Source organism: Charadrius vociferus, unplaced genomic scaffold, assembly GCF_000708025.1.
Source record: "Charadrius vociferus isolate BGI_N301 unplaced genomic scaffold, ASM70802v2 scaffold113, whole genome shotgun sequence".
Classification (NCBI taxonomy): Eukaryota; Metazoa; Chordata; class Aves; order Charadriiformes; family Charadriidae; genus Charadrius; species Charadrius vociferus.
In genome coordinates, this window is record NW_009647755.1 from 224,285 (window position 1) to 245,722 (window position 21,438).

At 36.2% G+C, this 21,438-nt stretch overlaps 1 protein-coding gene across 2 annotated transcripts; it reads right to left on the reverse strand.

Annotated features, from left to right (window-relative positions):
• Positions 1–2,713: 2,713 nt before the first annotated feature.
• On the reverse strand, positions 2,714–19,834 carry FBXO9 (F-box protein 9). 2 transcript variants are annotated; one of them, XM_009882137.1, is made up of 13 exons: positions 19,700–19,834; positions 18,519–18,677; positions 18,028–18,085; positions 14,988–15,087; positions 12,490–12,620; positions 9,497–9,611; positions 8,704–8,822; positions 8,315–8,405; positions 7,189–7,284; positions 6,326–6,419; positions 5,448–5,602; positions 3,968–4,116; positions 3,551–3,752 (listed from the first exon to the last, which is right to left on the reverse strand). In XM_009882137.1, the coding sequence occupies exons 2-12, from the start codon at positions 18,663–18,665 to the stop codon at positions 4,008–4,010; spliced, it is 1,215 nt and encodes a 404-aa protein (XP_009880439.1). In that variant the 5' UTR covers positions 18,666–18,677; positions 19,700–19,834; the 3' UTR covers positions 3,551–3,752; positions 3,968–4,007. The 2 variants fall into 2 exon arrangements, with proteins under 2 accessions (XP_009880438.1, XP_009880439.1); XM_009882136.1 differs by having other exon boundaries at positions 2,714–4,116.
• Positions 19,835–21,438: the final 1,604 nt, after the last annotated feature.

Consider the following 21,438-nt stretch of genomic DNA (forward strand, 5'->3'; position numbering starts at 1 on the left):
AAAAAAAACAAATAAAGAAGGTTCCTTTGCAAAAAAAAAAAAAAAAAAAGTCTGCAAATTAAAGCAGTCAGAACTTCTGGTTCAGCAACTTTGTCAATCTCTTACCATTGTGGAAGTGGAATTAGTGAAATTTACTTTGGGTGTAAATTTAGCATGGAAACATGTAGGGGTCACAGTCCTTCTACATATCTTCTCAAGGGAAAATTCATTCATTCAGAAATAAAATGTGCGGGAAAAAATGTCTACTCATCTTAGCTTTCCACATTAAAGAATAATGTAATTTGGCAGGATTTACTAGTCTTACTTTTCTTAGCTCTTATCCAGCTATTTCTCATAGACCATTCTGAGACTAAATTAATAAATGTGCTACAGACATCTTCAAAAGATGCCAGAATACCGGCAGTTGCCAAGGTAGGAAGGCTGTCAATCCTAAAAGATGCAGAAATATTGTCTTCAGAAGCAGTCGTGTTTCTTTTTTTTTTCCCTAGTCATACTCTGAATATGTATTCCATAAAATCACATTCTACTGTAATTTTAACACCTGTCTCTTACTGCCTTGAATGATAGGTACGCGTCACCATTGTGCATCTTTAAAAGGGCTACCAGAGCTGAAAGCAGTTTTAGCTAAGAGAGAATGCCATTTTTATGCATCCCAGAAAGTTCCGTTCAACAACAGACCCTAGTTTCTTCCAAATCCTTTGTTTCAGCCAATGTTATCCAGGACTTCCGGTTTTAAGAATTACTTTAGGACTCAGGAACTATACTCTGGATGAGGCAGTGCTAAGGCAAAGTGCTAACTGGTCCTTTTAAGCAAACAATTATGCAAATCATTTTACTAAGCAAGCCGCTAGTCTTAGCATAAAGGACAAAGCTTGAATCCAGACTGAGAGAGTAACAAAGGGAAGTCTTTGATTTCGTTACAGGTGCTATTAATACTAAATAACATATGTAATATTAATTTCTGAAATCAAAACTGGTTTGCAAATGTATATAAGCTTTTCTATTTTTCTCATCTTGGACAGCAAAAAAGACAAAATGGAAAAGCACCTCAATAGCTCAGCCACTTTAACATTGAAAAAAGTTTCCAAATACACTGGCACACATTCCAGGGGAATTTTCTTGGATTAAAAAAATCAAAACTGACTCTATTGTTTTCTTTAAACAAAAAACCTTGTGTAAACACCACATGTTTTTGAAATTCTGACTGTAAGCTTGGCTCACGGCTACCGAGTGAATCAGGAGCTGAAAAGTGTTGGAAAGTGTTTACTGCTGCTCTGTCACTCAGAGCGCTGAATCACACGGTCTCTACTTCCTCCCCCCATCTACACACAAAGGTTTAACTGGTGCTAATCTCCAGTTAGACTGAGTCAAATCAGCGTAACATTTGATCATCTGAGCGTCCTCTCTTCACAAAACCATACGCTCTGCTGTCCAACACATAAGAGACCTACAGCTCTGAGAACCATGTTTCTGTCACCTCTTGTAGCCCTCCTTCCATTTTTCTAAGTGAACTTAACTCAAACAATAAACTCTTGGGAAAAAGGACTGCATAGGTGTATACCTTATTCTTTTATTTAAGTTACTAATATAATTTGGACAATTTCCCAGCACTAAATTAGTTATACGAACTAATGTCTTTATATGGTAATTAAAAGGACAATAAAATTCAACTGTAAGAACATAGAGCCTCTAGCAATTAAAGCCTTGGACTATTGAAAAGCACAGATAGAATGCAGGAAGAGCAACTAGTCGCCCATTTCTTTGCTGAAACAAGTACTATTTTAATAGTTGCATGTGAACAGACAGTATCTGCTGATAAACCATTTCAAAAGACAAAACTAGCTCGACTTCCTTATATGGCAAAACGCATAACGCTAAATGATAATAATTGCAGCTCAGTCTAACAGATAGAAGGCTCACATAATTTTCTTGGTGAGGGAATATTTCATATAATCTTATAATCATTGCCTGAGACTTCTGTTGAATCAACACCTCAATTTATAACAGGGCATTAGCTATGTTTTCTTTTACGCCCAGAGTATATACCAAACAGGTGGCCAAGGCAAGAAAAAACAAAAGCTCAGAAGAAGCAGGTAAGTCTTGGTATGAAAAGAGCTTTGTATTGAAAGGCTCTTCTATTACAGCCAACTTGGTTACTGGACAAAACTATACCTAAACAATCAATCAGTATCATCTTCTGATTCTTGCCACAAAAGCTTCTGACATTTCTCAGCAGGCAGGATCAGATCTTCATCTTTCACCCTCAACAAAAGCGTAGGTAACTAACACCTTTCCCTGTTTACAGACTTGGCAACATTTCAACTCATGAAGGTAATAGTCTAAGCAATTGTTTTTCCCTTCAGCAATGAGAACAAAGAACACTCCTTATTAAACATTCTGTTGTATGAAGTAATAGTGCAACTGCAGCCTAAGGACATAGCCCAAAGAAGGGTTGCGGGCAGAGTCTTATTAGGCTAGCTAGAAAAAGCACAAAGTTTCAGATATTCATGTCCTCATTCAGAACTCATGTACCTGAAAGCTTCTCTACTTTTCTCAGATAACCTGTAAGTAGTATAATAAAAGTCATTAAGAGGTTAATTCTACCTGCTAACCTCGCCTAGCACGTAATTTACACGCGGTAACTCCTAACTAATTAACTTGAACTGTGAAAATAATGATTTCTTGGCAAAATAAGAAATTGCAAGGGATTGCATGTTCAAAATCATGATTTATTGATGTATTTTTAATCATGTAGCTCCTTGCAAAGATACACTTTATAAATTATGGAACAAATATAGTTCTTTCCACAGCTTTCACATTTTAGTCCTCAAGTCCAGGTCGGTATTTTGAAATGAGATGTTCAAAGGTAAATTATGCAAAACGGCTTTTAAAAACTACACTAAAAAGCTTCAATTCTTTCAGAATCCAAGATACATATATAATAAGCAGCATTATAGGTTTCTGCACTACACCCCCAAGCGATATATGCAGGAGAAGCAGCGAACAGTACCTGCACCAAACCTCAAGGTACACTTCATGATTAGCAGCACACAGCACCTGAACATCTACAGCAGCCTCAAAATTTATCTTAGTACAACAAATGCTCAAAGGGTTTACAGCATCTGTAGCAAGGTTAGATGAAGGGTTATACATAAAACACATTACATTCACATTCAAGTGAGCCCTGCTTACCTGTGCATTCAGACCTGGCCAATGCACCAGCAGCACACACCGGCATTTCACCACTGCACTGTGACGCTTCCCAGGCAGAGCCACGCACCCTGCAAACTCATCCCACAGTGCAAGAGAACAACTCGCCGCCCATGCCCCTCTCCCCTTCACACCCACCCTGTTGAGAAGGCAGGCTCCACTGAACTTCTGTCAAGATCTAACTACATTTATGATCAACTGACATCACTGCATCGGTGGGGATGTACCTCTGCGGTTACATTTTATACTTCATGCTTGCTTGCCCTTGACTGTTTTTTCTTAGGGTTGATGTTGACAAAATGCCAGATCTTAAAGGCAAACAAAGTAAGTTTAATTTAAAGAAGACATTTATTTGAAGTTCTTTGAAGTCACACAGTTTAACAGACACAAGACAACTTTCTCCCCTTCACATTTCAAGCCTACACCAGAGACCACACACACTGTCCCATGGACAGTGAGATTTCCCTGTAACAATTCTTTTTGGACAAACCAGTGTCCAGGCAGATGATGACTCACATTTTAAGCAGATCGATTTATAAAATCTGTTTTAAAAAAACCCAACAAAACAAACAACAAAACTTTGTTATCAAATTATTGTCACAAAGTAAAGGTGTTTAATACTTATAAGCTTGATCTCAAAATAAAACCCCAGCCATTCATAATCAAATAGAACATACTGCGTTCAAAAAATTCCCCAGAATTTTAAAACGTTCCAAATATATACACATTTATAACTTAAGTGCTCATTAGCTACAACCTTTTATTCATGCAAGAGTTGTGAGAGGAAAAGGTGTTTCTTAGAGTGGCTTTTCTGAAAATGCAGTAAAACTCTTCACTCGTGCAAAGAACAAAGGGGTGTACATTTTGTCAATGTCGAAAGTAGTAACAGCTGTCTCACCAGTCGATCTGCAAAGAGTATTGTAAAACTTAAATTAGACACAAGTTGCAGCTTAAGTCCCTCAACAGATCAGTTGTGTCCCACAGTACAGTGTGTGCACCAAACTACAGCTGGAACATAAGCATCTTTCGTACTGCCTCGAACTGAAAGCATTTGAACATTGGCCGAATCCCACTATACAGAATACACTTCTATTTTAATATCAAAGAAACCACTTTTCCCTTTCACTCTTTTTATTAGCTCCAAGACTTGAAATAGCGCAGAATGTCGCTCAAGTCACCACATTAATGTTGAAGCAAAAAAATCCCCTTTTGTTTCACTTAGAACCCTGAATTCGGAATACAGAGTGACAGCAAAACCTTGTATGTTTACAAAACTTCAAAAAGAATAAACCCAAGTATTTCTGAACATCAGTGACAAAAAGCATACATCCTCCTAGCTGTGTTTTATACGCATCTTTATTCTAGCTTGAAAAGGACAGCACCCTACTGAGAGGTACAGCAGAATCTGAGCAGTACAGGAATGTCACGCTGAAAAGAATGTCTGTGATATTGCCCCTTCTTCATAAATTAGGTATGAAAATAGTTTTCCTAAAAGCAATTTTTCTGTTTATGGAAGTTACCTACACTCCCAACCACCAGCAGTTTCCTTTATAGATTTTTATATACTTACAGCTCAATAGCTGAGCTACGTCCCTATAAAACACTGAATACAGAGATTAAGACAACTGCAATTCAAGGCCTAAATTCACCCTAAGTGCCAACATCAAACATCTGGACAGCCAACTTGCCAGTAATTTAGAGCATCAGGTGCAAGAACATTGGCTATGGCTCCTGCTTGGTTAGTGATCAGAACAGCTGGTCACATGCCCATATTTTGCACTGCTGGATTATATAGTTTGTAAGCGTTACAGTTCTCACATGATGGGTGCAGGCATTTCTAGCGTGCACATCCACAGAGGAAAAGAAATATACCTTAATGAATATATGTTTTCCATACCGCTTTACTAGCGCTGCGCTAATTCATTCAACCCTTATTCAGTTCTGAAATCATTCAAACACTGTCCATAAATCCTTTAAATGGCTAAAATGCTGCAGTTCTACTACTTGGGAAACCTCCCATACCATTATAAAATGTTACTAAAATCTTGGGATTTCTTAAAGTAAAAGTTCATTAGGATATATCAAATCAGGACCAGTCACTGTTTTCAGGACATTTTGTTAAAGCCTCGTAAGTCTCAACAGTTTTTACATCTTCTGTACTTAGTACTGGACAAATTAATGTCACTTGTGTTTCTATAGTTAAGTATCCTTCTTTGATCTTATTCCCATTTACTCACCTGTAAGTTATGTGACAAGAATGATGTATCCAGACAAGTTTGTTGAACATCTGGCGCCCACTGGAGCACAACTGTAGTCCTACATGAAAACTGTGATCTGTTTCTTGCACAGGAACACGACGGAAATACCTGTATTTGTGGTAGTCAATTGGTTTCTGTACGAAGAGAAAAGAAGTTTCACGACCTATAAAGAACATGCTGTGAAACTATTTATCCTGAGGACTAAGTAATTGTGAGGACAGACTGTTAATCTCTCATACTTAAAAGTACGTACTGGTATTCCTTGAAAATACATCAATTTAGATGTTAATTATGGAATTTTTCACAGAAAATATGATAAGCGTGGAGGACACCACCCAAACTATGCAAACTCACTGTGAAGTAGTGTAACATTTCTAACTCTTCACAAATTTCTCGACAGATACTTTGTTAATCTGAAATTTTTGTGATGTAAATAAGTTGACCAAATCATCCGAGTTCAATTAACGAACACTGTTTATGTAGTTTTATTTAATGCTGTGGGAGATAACTGCACACAGTCAAAGCTGATCTCAGAAAATGACCTCTTCATCCTTCCCTTCTGTTTGTTAACTACCTAATAGCACCACACATGGCAGTCAAGCCTAAGGGGACAACTGTTGCTCAAATGTGAACCTGTCTTAATAAAAAGATCATCACAGATTTGGGAACAAAAGGTAAGATAAATCACCATGCGTATTCATATTTTATTTTTAAACCATTAAAAAAATGAAAATCATATTTTAATTCTCTGGTGTAATGCAAATCTTCGGGTGCCTTAAAATATCCAGTCTGAGAAAAAATGTATTAAAAAGACCCCTCCTTAAACTATTTTTCCTCTATTCTGTTTTGCTACGTACCTCTTCCTTTTTCTTCATTATTACAGCAAATACTTTGGTTTGATTGTCTGTTTCCTGGGAAAGGCGATAATGGCCAAGCAAGATTGCATCCGTTCTGGAAAGTTAAGAGGAGCATAGTGTCAAGGACATAAAAATATTCTGTCTCAAGAGAGTCATGTACTTACAATACAAGTATCAGCAATGAAGAGAAGACTGACTACATACAATAATCGGGGAACTATTTTTATTTGCATTTGGTAAAGTACCAGGCTCACTGATGATACGACATGATGAAAACATTTTGGAAGGTTGCTTTTAATATTCCCAGGTAGGACAGTAAAGATAAGTTAGTCAGTTCTACCTAGCGTGCTGCTAAGTATTTTCAGACTTCTGGTGAACAGCTCAAACCTGTTCTGAAGTTGCAAGCGATTTTCTATGTTTTTAACAAGTTCATGCAAACACCAAAAAGAAATCAAGCAATAATTTAGTCATATCCCACCAAAATCTTCACTTTACTTCAAACACTCAAGGAAGTATAAGAAAGCAGTCAATAACAAAACAGTATCTTTAGAAGGATTCTCAAACCACCGAGCTAATGGCATGTATTCTTCCATTTACTTCCTTTAAAAGTTTAAAATCACATAATCCACAAAGGAAATCTAATTACAGCATCAGGACCTTAAAATCAAAGATACCTTTGCATAAAGACCATTTTTTGTAGTTCTCAAAAGAGAACTATAAAGATCTATAACACAACATAAATAACACTTTATTTTTACTCTTGTTTTGCTAAGCCAGGATATAGAATTGAGACAAAAGTAAATATAATATGTGCGGTAAAAGCAAGATGAAAACTGTAGAGCCAAATATTTTACTTAAATAACCTTGTATTTTTAGTCCGTAAGCGAGGAACTATGGATGGAGGATCTTCAGGAGTTGTTAGCATCATAACTTGACCATCTGGAAAGAATCTCAAATACCTGCAAAAATATAATTACAATGCAAACCTAGAAAACATATTATTTTTCTGTGGGTTTTTTTTGTTTGTTTTTTTTTGTTTGTTTTTTTAAATCACAGGATGTTTCCCAGGAGGATATAGAACTTAATAGGTAATAGGATTTGAAAATGTAATTCTTCACACATGATACAACAGAAAGAAGAAATCAGAGATCAAAAGAAAGTTTTGAAGATTAAAAGATCAAGTCAGGAAGAGTTATGAAAGAGGGCAGAAGTTCAGGAGTTTTGTAGTCTCTAATCAAAGCAAGAAGGCTACTCTGGAATCAAAACTGACCTCAAGTATGTTTCTCCATTCCTAGCATTGACTGAGACAAATGCAACAAAATCCTAATTACAGTACCAGCACAGAATGGACAATGTCATATGGACTTTTTCAGGTTCTGGTCAATTTGTACAGTACTCAGATACTGTGCTGATGTTTGTGAGACTACAGAAATAGTCATGAGATTCAGTGATTTCTATTAAAAGTTTCCAGCCTCAGAAGGGACAGCAGAATGGAACAATAAATGCTGGGAACAGCGAGCTGAAAAGCAGCAAAAATACAGGCTGAGGAAATAAATGGCAAGGTATTTGCTGCAGGTTGAGAAAGCCCAGCCTTTAGATTATTTACAATTTGTTACAAATAAGTTAAAAGACAAGTCTTGAATAATCATTTGTTTTCCTTTTGCTGAAAACAATTAGTATATCAGAAATGTAAAGCAGAAGTGATTTGGGGAAAGAAACCTGTGAAGGAGCACTGCTGTTGTTACAGTATCAAGTTTTATCCACATGAAATGGTCTAACAGAGGATGAAATGTGTTTCTAAGCCTATTTCCAATTATCATAATAAATCTGATTTCTTAAGACCTATTCTCAAAAAATATACATAGCTTTACACACTGTAGTAGTTCCATTGAGTTTTACAGAATGATTAATGTTTGTGATATCAAGGGCTGGATTTAAATAACTTAAGAGAGAGAAACATTTCACTCACTCATTGTACTACAGCTCTACCTGTAATATTCCACTTGGTGCCACGCTCTATAGAAACCATCAAGAGATTGTTCTCCTTGACGTATGTATTTTGTCTTGCTGATATATACCCCTACAGGAAAGGAAGATGTAGGTATATAAACAAAAATAAGTACATAAAATATTTATGATAAAAAAACAATAATCTGAAACTTTGAAGTTTATTTTTGTTACTTAAATACATGAGAGTTTTTATTTTCATCCCTTGCACCCTTCCCTTCTCTTTACAGATGTTCTACAGATTCAAAAGCCCAAACAAATTCAGGTTAGGTCTAACAACAACAGCATAAACATCAAACCCACAGGATCCCTTCTGTCATGGTTACATGCAGTAAAAAAAACAAATACCCATTTCCTTAAGTACACCTTACCATCAAATCGAACGCGAGGCCTTTCCAGAAACATTTCCCTCCAAGAGGCATATGGAACAAGTTTATTGCAGCTCCTGCCCCATATTTTCAAACAGACTTGATGCCAGATTTCAGGATCTCTAGTGAAAATGAGAAAAAAGCAAACCCCATAACTTTCCTGCAAACCTTGTTTAGCTTTTATATATCAAAGTAACACACTCCGTTATTTAGTTTGGATGCAACTGAAACAAACTTTCTTGAACAACTATAGGTCATAATTTAAAATCATTGACTAATTTACTTAATCCTGGAGCATCTGAAAGACACTTCCTCCTCCCAGTAAAGAACACAATGCCATTTTCAGCTGAGTACAGAACAACAACATCACAGCAGCCTGGCACTTCTCTGTGTGGTCGTACAAGGATGATAACACAAGAGACATTATTTTGGAGACCCTGCAACTCTGACTTTCAAACAAGGTAGAGCAAGTAAGACTTTCAGCAACAGTTGTTATTACAGTGAAGTCATGTATCTAACATACAATTTAGTGGTGCATTCAAAAGCTGATTAGTACTGTGAGGAGCATAACATGAAAATTGCCATGGCAAGAAAAAGCACGACATAGTCCTACATATACAATTTAGCAGCCAAAAGCAAAAAATAAAAATAAACCCCACCTTTCTAACACAGGCAATTTTGCTCTATGGATTTATTATCCATCACTACATAATGTTTACATATGCTTGAGCATAAAAAAGCTCTTTTTTCTTCCTTAGAGCAGAAAGCTTCGCACTAGATAACTTATCTACAATACCTGGCGCAAATGTAAAATCCTCGACAAACAAGAGATAACTGCTCTAATGATCTTAGGTCCAAGTCACTTGAAACCACCCATCGGAAAATGTACATTAGCACTTCCATAGGCAACACTGCCAAGAGAAAAGAAATCCTTGTTAGATGGCAACCTGTAAATCAATAGCTTACCAATAATTCCAGGTTTGACCTGGAATCCTACTTTTTCATATTGTAGCCAGATGCCAGGAAACAAAACAAAACAAAAAAAAAGTCACTATACATTAGAAAAAAGTCACATAATGAAAGAATAAAAATCAGGGGTTGAAAATGCATTAGGATAAGAGTGCATGATAGGATAAAACATAGTTTTAGACTACAAATATCCACAACTGTAAGGTGTTATAACAAAAATTCCACATATATATTGCACATCCATGGTGCCTGCAAAGCAGTATTTTCTTCAAACTGACCTAGAGTGTAACATTACCTCAAAGCCTATTGCTTTTGCGTGACAAGCTAAATAAGCTCAGGTCAGGTTCAGTACTGGATACGAGGTCCTAAGAACAACCTATCCCCTACAATATCACTCCATATTTTCTAGTACAGGTGCAGTGATTGAAAATGGTATCACACAGCACTATTGTGCTGAAAAACTTTTTCTAATGTAATACAAGATAATGACAAATCAAAGCTCCACAAGATCATGTAATAATTTTCCTAGCATTAAAAGTTCAATGAACTTGAGAACCTCGGAAATTAAACCAAAATTCTTTCTAATAACTTTCTGCCTCCCTAAGTTTTCTCTGTTGTTTCAGTTGTGTATAATCCTGTTTACTAATCTTATAGCATCAGGAACTACAATTCATTTATTTTCAACTACTGCTGCTTTCCAGAGCCTATGGCTTGAGCTGCATCACCACATGCACATAAGACTTGATGATTTTACTTAGTATAACTGCTTTGAGATCAAATGGAAAAAATAGCCGAGCGGCACAAAGGTACATTAAACAGTAACTAGCTGTAAATGCCATGGCAGAGACCACAATTTTATAGAATTCTGATTTTTAGTAAAAAAACATGCTGCTTAAAACAACTGCATTGCTGCGCTCCCACAAATCCAATGAGACTGATTTTGCTATAAAATTTGATTAAATTTAAGTCTTGCATTTCAGAATACTAACATGATAAAAAGTACATACGTGTCATTAGGCACGTTTCTGTATTCATTTAACACACATCACGTTTCATGAATCTGACTTAGTTCTATGTTTTACTATCGAGAAGTCATAAATTTGCTATATTGCCTGTATATGCAACTGTCAAATTAATGTTCCAATATAAACAAAAGTCGTGCAGATACATTTATTGCTACGAAGTACAAAACAGCCTCTGGCAATTTAGGAGAGCTTCAGTATGTGAACTCTTAGTGTCTTGGAGAATGGGAGATACAAAAGGCTTAAAAATCTGCTACTAGTGCTAACAGGTATACATCTACCATTCTGGTAGCCACCAGTCAGCCAAAGCCTTTGACTATTTGTCTTACCATTCATGTTTCTAAGTTTCCAGTAAACTCGGGATTGTTAAAACACTTTGTTTCAGATTCTGGGCACACCCTGTAGGAAAAATATTATCGTATTTCTGGTGAAGAATGCTATCTTGGTCCTAAGCCTTACTTGTGTAAAAGGAAAATAAAATTAAAAAAAACTACAATGAAAAATTATTCATATAGTAGGGAGGGAAAGTAAGTATATCCAGTATGTCCGCTACACAGCAGAGGTCTGACCCTGTCCTGTACTAAGGGTTAACCAGTATTCTAAGATTATGAATGTCAATAAAATGTAAAACGGAATACAGGAAATCAATTCAGCTAGATCCGTTGCATCACATTGTTTCAGTTCTCCTTGGGCTGCTGAGGCCTGTGACTATTGTACCATTGCAATGACCAAGAGGGATCCTTTCCAGCCTACTAACTTCTGAGGCAGACATCATGATTTTAACAGTTCTCACTCTGCTATAAGAGTCAGTAAGCAAAATACTGTAACGCAGGACTGGCAGGAAGGCAGAAAACAAAACTAGAAAGAGACTCAGATTGCTGCTCAAAAGAGACATCTCCTGAGATCACTGTATAGTAATGTCTACAACATCTTGACTTTACTGGCAAAAAATGAAAAGATGCTTTCCCAAGTGCACAACGCCACAGTTGTTAAAATAAAATAAAAAACAAATCCTCTTTTCTTTATGTTTTGACATGAACAGCTTGCTACTTTTACTTTATTTTCCTTCCTTGAGCAGAACAGAGGAGATCAGGCCAAGATTTCCAAGAGAAACTGGTACTTTGGGATGCAAAACACACACTTTAGAGGCATCTGATTTTAAGACAGTTCATTGCTTATATACACTCTCTACAATTTAGATCTCGTAAGGAACTCTCGGGATGACTATCGTAGAACTGAAGCACTGAAATTCATTCACCTTCAAAAGCCTTTCTAGTATGTTATATAGTCTTGCTGAACCTGAATACATATTTGTTGTAAAAACCTCATACAGAATCAGATAAAAACAGGAAATGCAAAGATGCATATTCTTCACAGAACTGTTGTCTCTTATTTACTCTTAAGAATTGTAATAAATGTTTGCAAACCAAAACAAAACATTTCATTTTTTTGAACATTAACTGGAAAGAAAACTGGAATACACTTACTTCAGCAAGCCTGCTTCTAGAAGTTGGTACTTCTAAGTATGACTCTCATCCTGAAAAATTCTACTTAGTAGTAGTACTACATGGAAATGAATGTGCAATAAAGGCAAAATCGTGTATAAGAAAAAGATCCATTTAGCTCGTTGATAATCTTTTTTCTTTTACATCTAACTATAAAAGTAAACAAAAAGATACTGTGTACATTTCTTTAAAGGTGGCTTTAGAATGAAGGAGATAAATGTTTTCATAACATCACAGTGAAAAATCTCCATAAATTGTGCCTCTGAACTCTTACAGTGTATCTTATCTCATACCTGAGATATGGGTCTGGCTGACATCGACCTCAGGCTGACAAAGTTTGACTGAAGATTCCTGAAGAGTTAACTGCTGCTGGAAATCTGACAGGAGATCAGTCATTTTTTCATCTTCTTTGTTATCCTCAACACTAGAAAAGGGGGAATGCCAACACTGTGATACTGGACAAAACATACCAACAGATGTCCTTATCTCGGCATCAATCTGCTGTCTTACCCTCATTCAATACAGTTGTTTCCTGTATGTTTTTAAAGCAATTTCATTTCATCATACAATAAAACAACTACTGCAACCCTATCAAGTTCATTTAGATTTTACCATAACCCACCTGACAGTAACAACTTTTTTTCCATTTAATTCCAGTTCCAGTCTCTTTTTGGATTTGAGGGTTCACTGTTCACCGTTTTTAGTGAACTCACTGAAGAATTGCTTGACCCCGTGAAAAGACAAATCTGATCTTTCACTTTGTCTAAGATAAGCCATGTGCAGGAAATAAATCATTATCATTGATGGAAAGTTATATTTTGTAATCCATGTCACAATGTAAGACAATGAAAACAAATAAGGATTATTTTTTTACTCTTGCATTATTCAATGAAGAGTGATCCTCAGTGAGTTTATCCATCAATAATGAAGGAAAACTTTCCTTTAGGAAAACTACTTTTTACCAACTCTGTAAATAGGCAGACATAAAAAATTTGAGGAGCAAGGACAAGATTGCAGAACAGAAGCAATATGCCTGTTACTCATCAGTAAACTTGAAGGATTACTAAGTGATAAAAGAACATTAAGAGTCTAAAAAAAGATCTAAATTTAAGTTGTATGTCATAATACAATCCTTTAACAGGTGCATGCTTGCTTGCACCAAGCAACCACAAACCACACAACTCTCCTTGATCTCATCACAAAAGTTTTCCCCTGACCTGGCATATGAGCTAGCTAAGAGATATTCTAGTCACTTTTTAATATTATTCAACTCTCCTCTAAACAAGCTTAATAGAATGAGCTGAGAACAGCAACGACCAGATCTACCAATGGGTTTTTAAGTATTATACAAAAGACAATTATGTTTGGGCCTGTCATAACTAAGACCATAGTAAGATGTTGCACTGAACATACCCTCCTTTATTTTGATGAATATGACAGCCAGTCCCAGTACCTACAGGCCACACTGTAAACTGTTTTTTCAAATGTAGTTGTGCAATTTGTTTTTTCTCACCAAGATTGTATGAAACACCTACACCAGTAATTCAGAAAGCAAAACCCACCACAACTGGAATCTCTTGAAAGGACACACCTCTATAAATACTGCTTTTAAACAACAATTAAGAGTACTGGCTGTTTTTCCTCTCACTGTTGCATAGTGCTGGGGATGGTGCAGCAACATTTACAAAACTGAATGAAAATTCATACAGTATGTGGCAGATGGACAAAGAGGCTTAATGAAGGGAATACAGAAAACAATGCTAAAATAAGAAAATAATCCTAAGAAAACCAAGATTTTTACATGATTACAGTTTGTTATCCAGTATTTTTCCTAGTGCACAAATGTATAGCCAAGATTTCATGTGAGCAATGCATTCAGAAATAGATGTAAATAAAGCACTTAGCTCATTTTACTCTTTTATATTGAGTCAACTACTGCATTGAAGCTTTACTGCCCTGGGGCAATAGGACTGAGCTAGTAATACCACATGGACATGGTTGTATTTTCCTCTTTTCTCAGTTTTAAAAATCTTGATTTCTTATTGCTATCAGCAGCATCTATGGCTGCTACAAGTAAGCAGCGAATTTGGAAGCTCTGCTGATAAGCTTGTCTTCACTACGCTATCTGAGCTGTAACAGACGTTTTGGCCCTATCCTGAATCCTGTCCTCAAGTGTAAGTATTGGGATCAAGTTAGGACAACCTTAAGGCACTACACATTTGGTGTGTTGAGGCTAGGGGTATTCTGAGGCTTGTAATGATGAAAGACTCAGATTACAATCTATGAGCTTCTAAAGGTATTGCTCTACTTATTGGAAATGTTCCCATATGACTCTGTTAATCAGCACAAGAACAGTAGTATACTCCCTTGATTAATTACAATGCTTATTCCATGGCACAAAGCTTTTACTAATTTATCTTTTTGCCATCTACAATTTTGTAGATGATCATAAATGTGTAACTCATAAACCTGAAGATCAGAAGTCAAAGTAATGAAGTAACTGATGCTTTTTTCTTTTTTTAAGTAACAAGATAACTATTTTTAATCCTTCCACTTGGATTTAACTAGCTCCAAACAAGCCTTGTACCTTCTTTGAACTAGGAAAGTCCTCCTTGGATTAACACATCTGTAAACTTTCTATGAAGCAGTCTATTCAAATTAAAGTAGACAAGTTTTCCAAATGTTATGAGACTTACAACTGCGTATCACAGTAGAGCATTCACATGCTTTAGAAATAAAATTTCAGGTTTCGGTACTCCAGTGCACTTAATTAGTAAATTTCCATACTTACCACCTCTTTCCAACTCCATCACCATCTGGGGACCGTGTATAGGTGATCTTAAACTCTATGTCAGGTACCAGCTGCATGGCTAGACGATAAAACTTGATGGCTGAAAATAAAGGTTTAATGTTTAAACATGTCTGATGCCTATACTAGCTTATCAAAGCAAATATTTTTTTTCAGAGAGATGGCTTCAGCAAAAAGCCCTAAAAAGGTGGAAAATGCTTTTTCCTAGTAAATCTTATTTAATCTAAAGTGATTAAGTGTAAATTCAATACAGAAGAGAGGCACATTAAGCACCTATTTTCAAAACTAAAAACTTCATGTACCCTTTCAAAATAAAGAGCGCTCTCAGGCATGTTTCAGCTTTAACAGATTTATCTTAACCACTACAGATTCAGTTATGGCATACAAAATTTTGCATTAAAACATTACAAAATCCTGATTTAATTTGTTGCCCAGCACTTACAAAGCTTTCTCAACAAGCCGTAAAGATTTTAGGCATTAAATTCGTAAGTAACCATGAGGAACATGAAACAGCATTTAAAAGACCATGCAGTACCCAGTAGAGTACAAACAGTCATTCAAACATACATAACATTAAAAAGGTGAAAGAGATCAACAAAATATTGTTGTACTTTTAAAACATCAACAATAGACACTAACCAAGAAATTTTACTGTGGCAAAACCCTGGAAACTGCAGAAGGCACAGAAGCAAGCCACTACAAAACCAAGGGTGAGGACTACCTGACTGGGGAAAAGCAGCCTTTTCAAAAAGCTATGTAGCAAGCACAAGACTACAGGGCATGAAGGAAAACTGACAGATTGGGCTTCTTATTGCACACAGCGAGAGTACTTCTGCCTTTAACACTCCAAAGATGCTACTAACACTGAATAGAGAAACAGGCCCAGGAAAATCACCTTGTGGGAAAGAACGGTTATTTAAGCTGCAGAATGTCTTTCCTCTGAGTTAACTCTGCAGATCCTTAATTTATGTGCATTCGTTGCATGTACATTCAGCCTGTTTCAGTAACAGTATTAAGATCATATATATATTTCTATGTCTCTTTGTATTCTCACATAGTGACACCAAGACGAGAGGGCAACTCTCCCTCAGTTTGGACCCTTCAAACCAAAACAAAACCCAAAATAAAACATCAGTGAGTTTGAAGCTTAGAATTTGACACACTCATAAGTCTGAGAAGCCCGAGTTTGAGGCAAGTTAAGTGTTCCTATTTCCTTGAGTTCATGTCAGGGCCAGTGACTGTCAAGTAGTATCCTTTGGCTGGTGAGGATGAGGAATACCAGCAGCCAGCCAAACAGAGATCAGTCTCAACTTTAGCATTTAATCTTGCAGCCAGGCCTGTGCTGTACTTAAACATGAACATGTTACTGCACATAACTGTCTCACATACATCAGGTATCAGCAGATTTCAGAAGAAGGCTGAAATGTCACTTGGATTCTGGTGACCTGGGCTGAGTCAGCAGATAAAAGTGCAGTATGAAAACAGATGTCTCAACATGTGCGCAGTAATATATCTGTGTCTGGTGTAGGACTGTGTCTCTAAGGTCTCAAACAAATGTATGTGCAGGAACAGCTTTATTTTGTTTAAGTCTCAAATCAAATTCAACTGAGAAAGAATGGATTCATATTCATGCAATCCAGATGCCTAAAACACCCTTGTGAATGCAACTCGGTTACATGTTACTACTTCTGTGCTGCTGTGTTTAACATACAAGGAGTGCACTCGAGCAGACGAAGCTATAGCTTTCATATTACATAAGCAACACTTAAATAGATGGCTTTCCGCGCTTTTTTTCATTTACTTGGAAACTGTTGGTATGAAAGAACCCTCACAATTTACTGCATGATTTCCTAAATAGTAGATTACATAGAAGATTTAGTTCCGACGTCTTTTTTTTTGCTACACATTTAATTCTATACACAACACATAAAATACCTTAGCCTAAAGTAATTTTGCCCCATAAAAAAACGTGATAAATTAGAAACTGAACCAACTAATTTTATTACCTACTGGGGATTCATATTTATTTCAGTTCATTTAAGATCTGGAACAAAAACCAGAAATCCCTTGCAAGGGATGGAAAACTCCCATGGCAGAAACGGAAATTTTGTATTCAACAGGTGGCTGAGTTCAGGAGCTTCCAGAGTACTCTCAGTTTTGCATATCTTGCCATATTTTGCACCTGCACTTTAACCACGGTGGCCAAAACCTCTAGTGGATGAGCAGGATGGCACATACGTTCTGTGTTCCTTTTTTTTAAATGAAAGAAATAGAAAACTTGGTGTAATAATTGAGTCATTAGTTATTACCTGGTATCTCCACTACTGACCTACAGCACTTGAAGTTAGGACGGGCTTCTTAGTCTATATATTCTGAAAGCTAAATATGAGGAAGGAAACTTTGAATTTCCATTTTCGCTAGTGCTGATAGCAAGAGGGCAAGCAAGCTAAGCATCTTAAGTATTTATGGCAAACCTCATAAAGTAAGACTACCAGATTTAAACATTCACTTCAGGAATTCTTAAAGAAGCTATCTTAGCATGCTGTGTAAATTGGAAAAAAAAAAAAAAAACAAACCAAAAACCCAAAACCAAAAAACCACAAATAAACAAACAACAAAATATTCCATGGGTTAAGTAGTTCTGTTCAAAGTGGAATGAAGAAAACTGTACACACAGGAAATATAGTATATTGCCTTGCTTAATTACTGTTACAAAAGTCACATAAAGAAACATGCTGTATGAAGAAGCAATCCAGTGCTTCATTAAATTGCTAGATTTCAAAATACTGTCATTTTGTCTGAAAGCTAGAAATTCTTTCCTTGATCTCACTTTAGCTTCATCTCAGCCTTAGAACTATGATATGATGGTTCCTTTAATAGCAAGTTTGTTTGCTTATGCAAATAATTGAGCTCTCAAATTACTATTAGCCTGCAGTTTAAGTTCACTGGCATCATGCTGTCTTGCACATAGAGTGTTAGATTCTTCTGCAATAAGGGTGTTCATTGTAGACTTCCATATTACCTTCATAAAGGGCCCCATTTTGTTCTTCTTCCACTGCCTTCAGGAAAAGTTCTTTTGCCTGCACAATAAATTACACAGAACACTTCTTAAATTCCTTACAAATGTAAGCGCATTGTAACTTGACTTAGAATTATTTTTCATCTTACCTATTGTACCCTATGAAGGAGATTAATAAAATAATTCCATAAATAAAGTGAGAAGACATATTCACGTGCTACAAGCCATAAATGAAATTCCCAGTCAACAAACTATCCATGTTCCTGCAGCTCGCCCCTTACCTACAGTCTTTCAGAAAGCAGACTGGGAAAGTGACACAAAGTCAAGCATAAAAACTAGAAAAATCAGTGCGGGATTATGGAAAGACTTTAGTATGGAGACAGCACCTCTATTGTTTCTTTAGATTCAATTCAGCATTAGCTTTTAGCATAGTTTACTGCAACACTAACACACATACAAAAAAACCCCAAAATTATACATCTATTTTTTTGTACCTTTTCCTCTTTTGCTATCTCCTGTTTCCCTCTGGCATCTCCAGACTTTACTCCAGATCCTCTTGAAGATGCTCTGCATGGCAGAGGTTCCAACCCACTAGAACTCACACCTGGGGCAAGCTCAAACATCCACTGAGCTCTGAACATCTGGAGCTCTGCCTAAAAAATACAATTAATTCTGATTTAGTATCATATACTCAGACAGTACATCTTCTGAGGAGAAATTATAAAGTACAAACACAGAATCACTGAATCACAGAATGAATTTCAAAAAAGAATTTCAAAATTGCAGGTTACATTTTGAAGCCTTTAATGGTTCCAGTGAGTTTAGACACAGAGAGCTAGCAACTCATTTTATAGTAAATGTTTAAAAAATGTGCACAAGTACTTGTTCAATCTCATTCAATAACATAAGTGCTTTTATTTGGACTGTTCACATCAGAAGAAGAAATGAGGTATCAAGAAGTGGTGGTTGGTATTATGGTTATGACCTAAGACTCCATAGAAAAGTATTCTTTCTAGACACAGTGTTTGTTCTTTATGCGGAGTTATCTTAAGCAAGAAGTCAACTAGCTCTTGAAATGAAAATTTAGAAAACCTAATTTTTTGTACACGAGCATCCTAAGATTGATGACAATCACAGCTGTTGTTTATATAATATACAAACAAGACCTTACACTCCTTTCTCTTTTAAAAAGAAAGGACTATGCTCTGTGAAACAAGACAAGTTGTAACTCTTGCCCTACGTTTTTTTCAGCATCTTTGAAGTTACATTTGTCTCCAGCAATCACCATGACTTCTGGAGAGCAACTACACAGAAATCTAGTGTCATAAGAGAACACACTTCTCTATCAAACTGCTTTTATCAACTTTCTGCTCCAGAAGAGAGAGACAACTTAAACTGGAATTTGATCCATACAGAAACAGCTGTCCAATTTCTATAGTTCTTCAAACAAATTCCAAAACTGTCACAAACTTTCTTTTCATCTACACAGATAACTGAAGACTGAATCCAACACTTGGAACACAACGCACAATTTATCTATTTCACTTTTGGAGGGGCAGACAGATTAAGCATTTGTTAAATCAACAAATGCATGGTAACTAAATGAGCAGAAGTAATGCACTTTAAATCACAGCAGTACTATGTTTGTAAAAAGACACTAGCAAGAGAGACATACCTGAAGATTTGCTTCACCAGATCTTTCATTGTCATCGGTTCTTACCAAATCAGAGTGACAATCTTCTTCAGCTTCTGCCTAGTAGAGAGCAGTCAGACGTGATTATCGAGTCTGCATAAGTCCCTACAGCACATTCACAATGCACAACTGTCACAGACACTCATAAAAAAAACCAATCAAGCATACTCCCCTTTTCCCCATCCTACCCATAGATCAATCTTAATTGATGATAAAATTTAATCTTAAAATCACTGGTATTGTTTGCACTTCCCTTTTAACCCAATGAAATTGGGTTTTGCATTTTATTCACATCAATCCAACACAGATTAGTTATGTATCACTTGAAGGCCTACATGCAGCAGTATGCTGCCATAATACCTGAATAAATACACTCAGTGTCTAAGTCAAAGCATAGAACCAAAGCTTCAGTATTAAACAGTACTGTGCCTCATACAAGAAATGAAAATGTAATAACTACCTTCTCATTGTAAAGACAACCAGTAGTTTTGATTTGTTTAATATTTACAAAAGCACAAAAAGACTAGTGCTTTGAGTAACAGTAGGTACTTTACAAAAATTATGGGACAATATGAGCAATCTCAAAAACTACATGTGAGACTAAACAAGAAATGTATTGTAAAAGAAAATAAAAGGTTAGCATGAGAGCTTGACAGCTGGTTTTATTTACACTACTGCTGTGATACAGGTTAAGCAAATAAGACCGCAAATAAGACCTTTAACTAAACTTAACAGGGCTGTACATAGGAGTTAAGAGAGCTTGTTTAAGCGCAAAACTTAAAAAGATGCAAATAAATTCTCATTGTGAAATATACCGAGATTTATGGAATCTATATTAAAACAAAGGAAAACTAATTCTGAACATCAGTGACAAGCTACTACAATGACAACAGTAGCAAGATGCCAGGAAGGAAAAAAAAACAACCCTCAACAAAGACTAAGACATTGGTTTAAAGCTCTTCCTCCAGCTGAAACATCCCGGTTTTTCTACTATTTTGCACTGAAATTCACATCTATAGTTTGGCGAGTACATAATGCAAAGTGGGATTGTAGGAAGGTAAACCTAGCATTAAGATTAGCACAACTACTTAGAGAAGTTTTATTTCTCACTCCTTCCTATTGTAGACAGCACTAAGAACACTTCAAGTGACATTCTGTCAGTGAGATTCTTCTGAGTTCTTGTAAAGAAATCTCTACCCCGTGCACAATCAAACTGCAGAAATCAAAGTGTTCTTCCATTCAGAAAATTTATAAATTTTTTATAACACCTGGAGTTCACGATCAAACTACAGAATACTGGCAAACCTGATGGGAAGGCAATATTTAAGCTCTTTTTCTTGGTGACACGCACCTCCCTGGAGTTCAGCTGTAGTACTTGTCTCTGGTTTCCCAAACGACCACAAACTTAGTGGCTTGTCATCTGTAAAAGTGTTTTCACTGATATCTCAGTCAATTTATCTTTTACAATTGATAATGCAGAGAGTGTTGGCTGATTAAAGTAAACAGATATTGCATGTTTTTAAACTCTGATTTTAAGGCTGCACATTTTGAATTTCTTGGAGAAAACAGGTAAGCCAGAATGCTCCAAAGCACTAGCATTAAATCTGAGCAAGGAGTAAACAACTTAGAAATTTAATGGTTTTTTTATTCCAGAATTTGATTGCAGGCAGCTAATGTCCTATGAGTTACAGCAGTCCTATCACATTATTTTAGCATCCAGG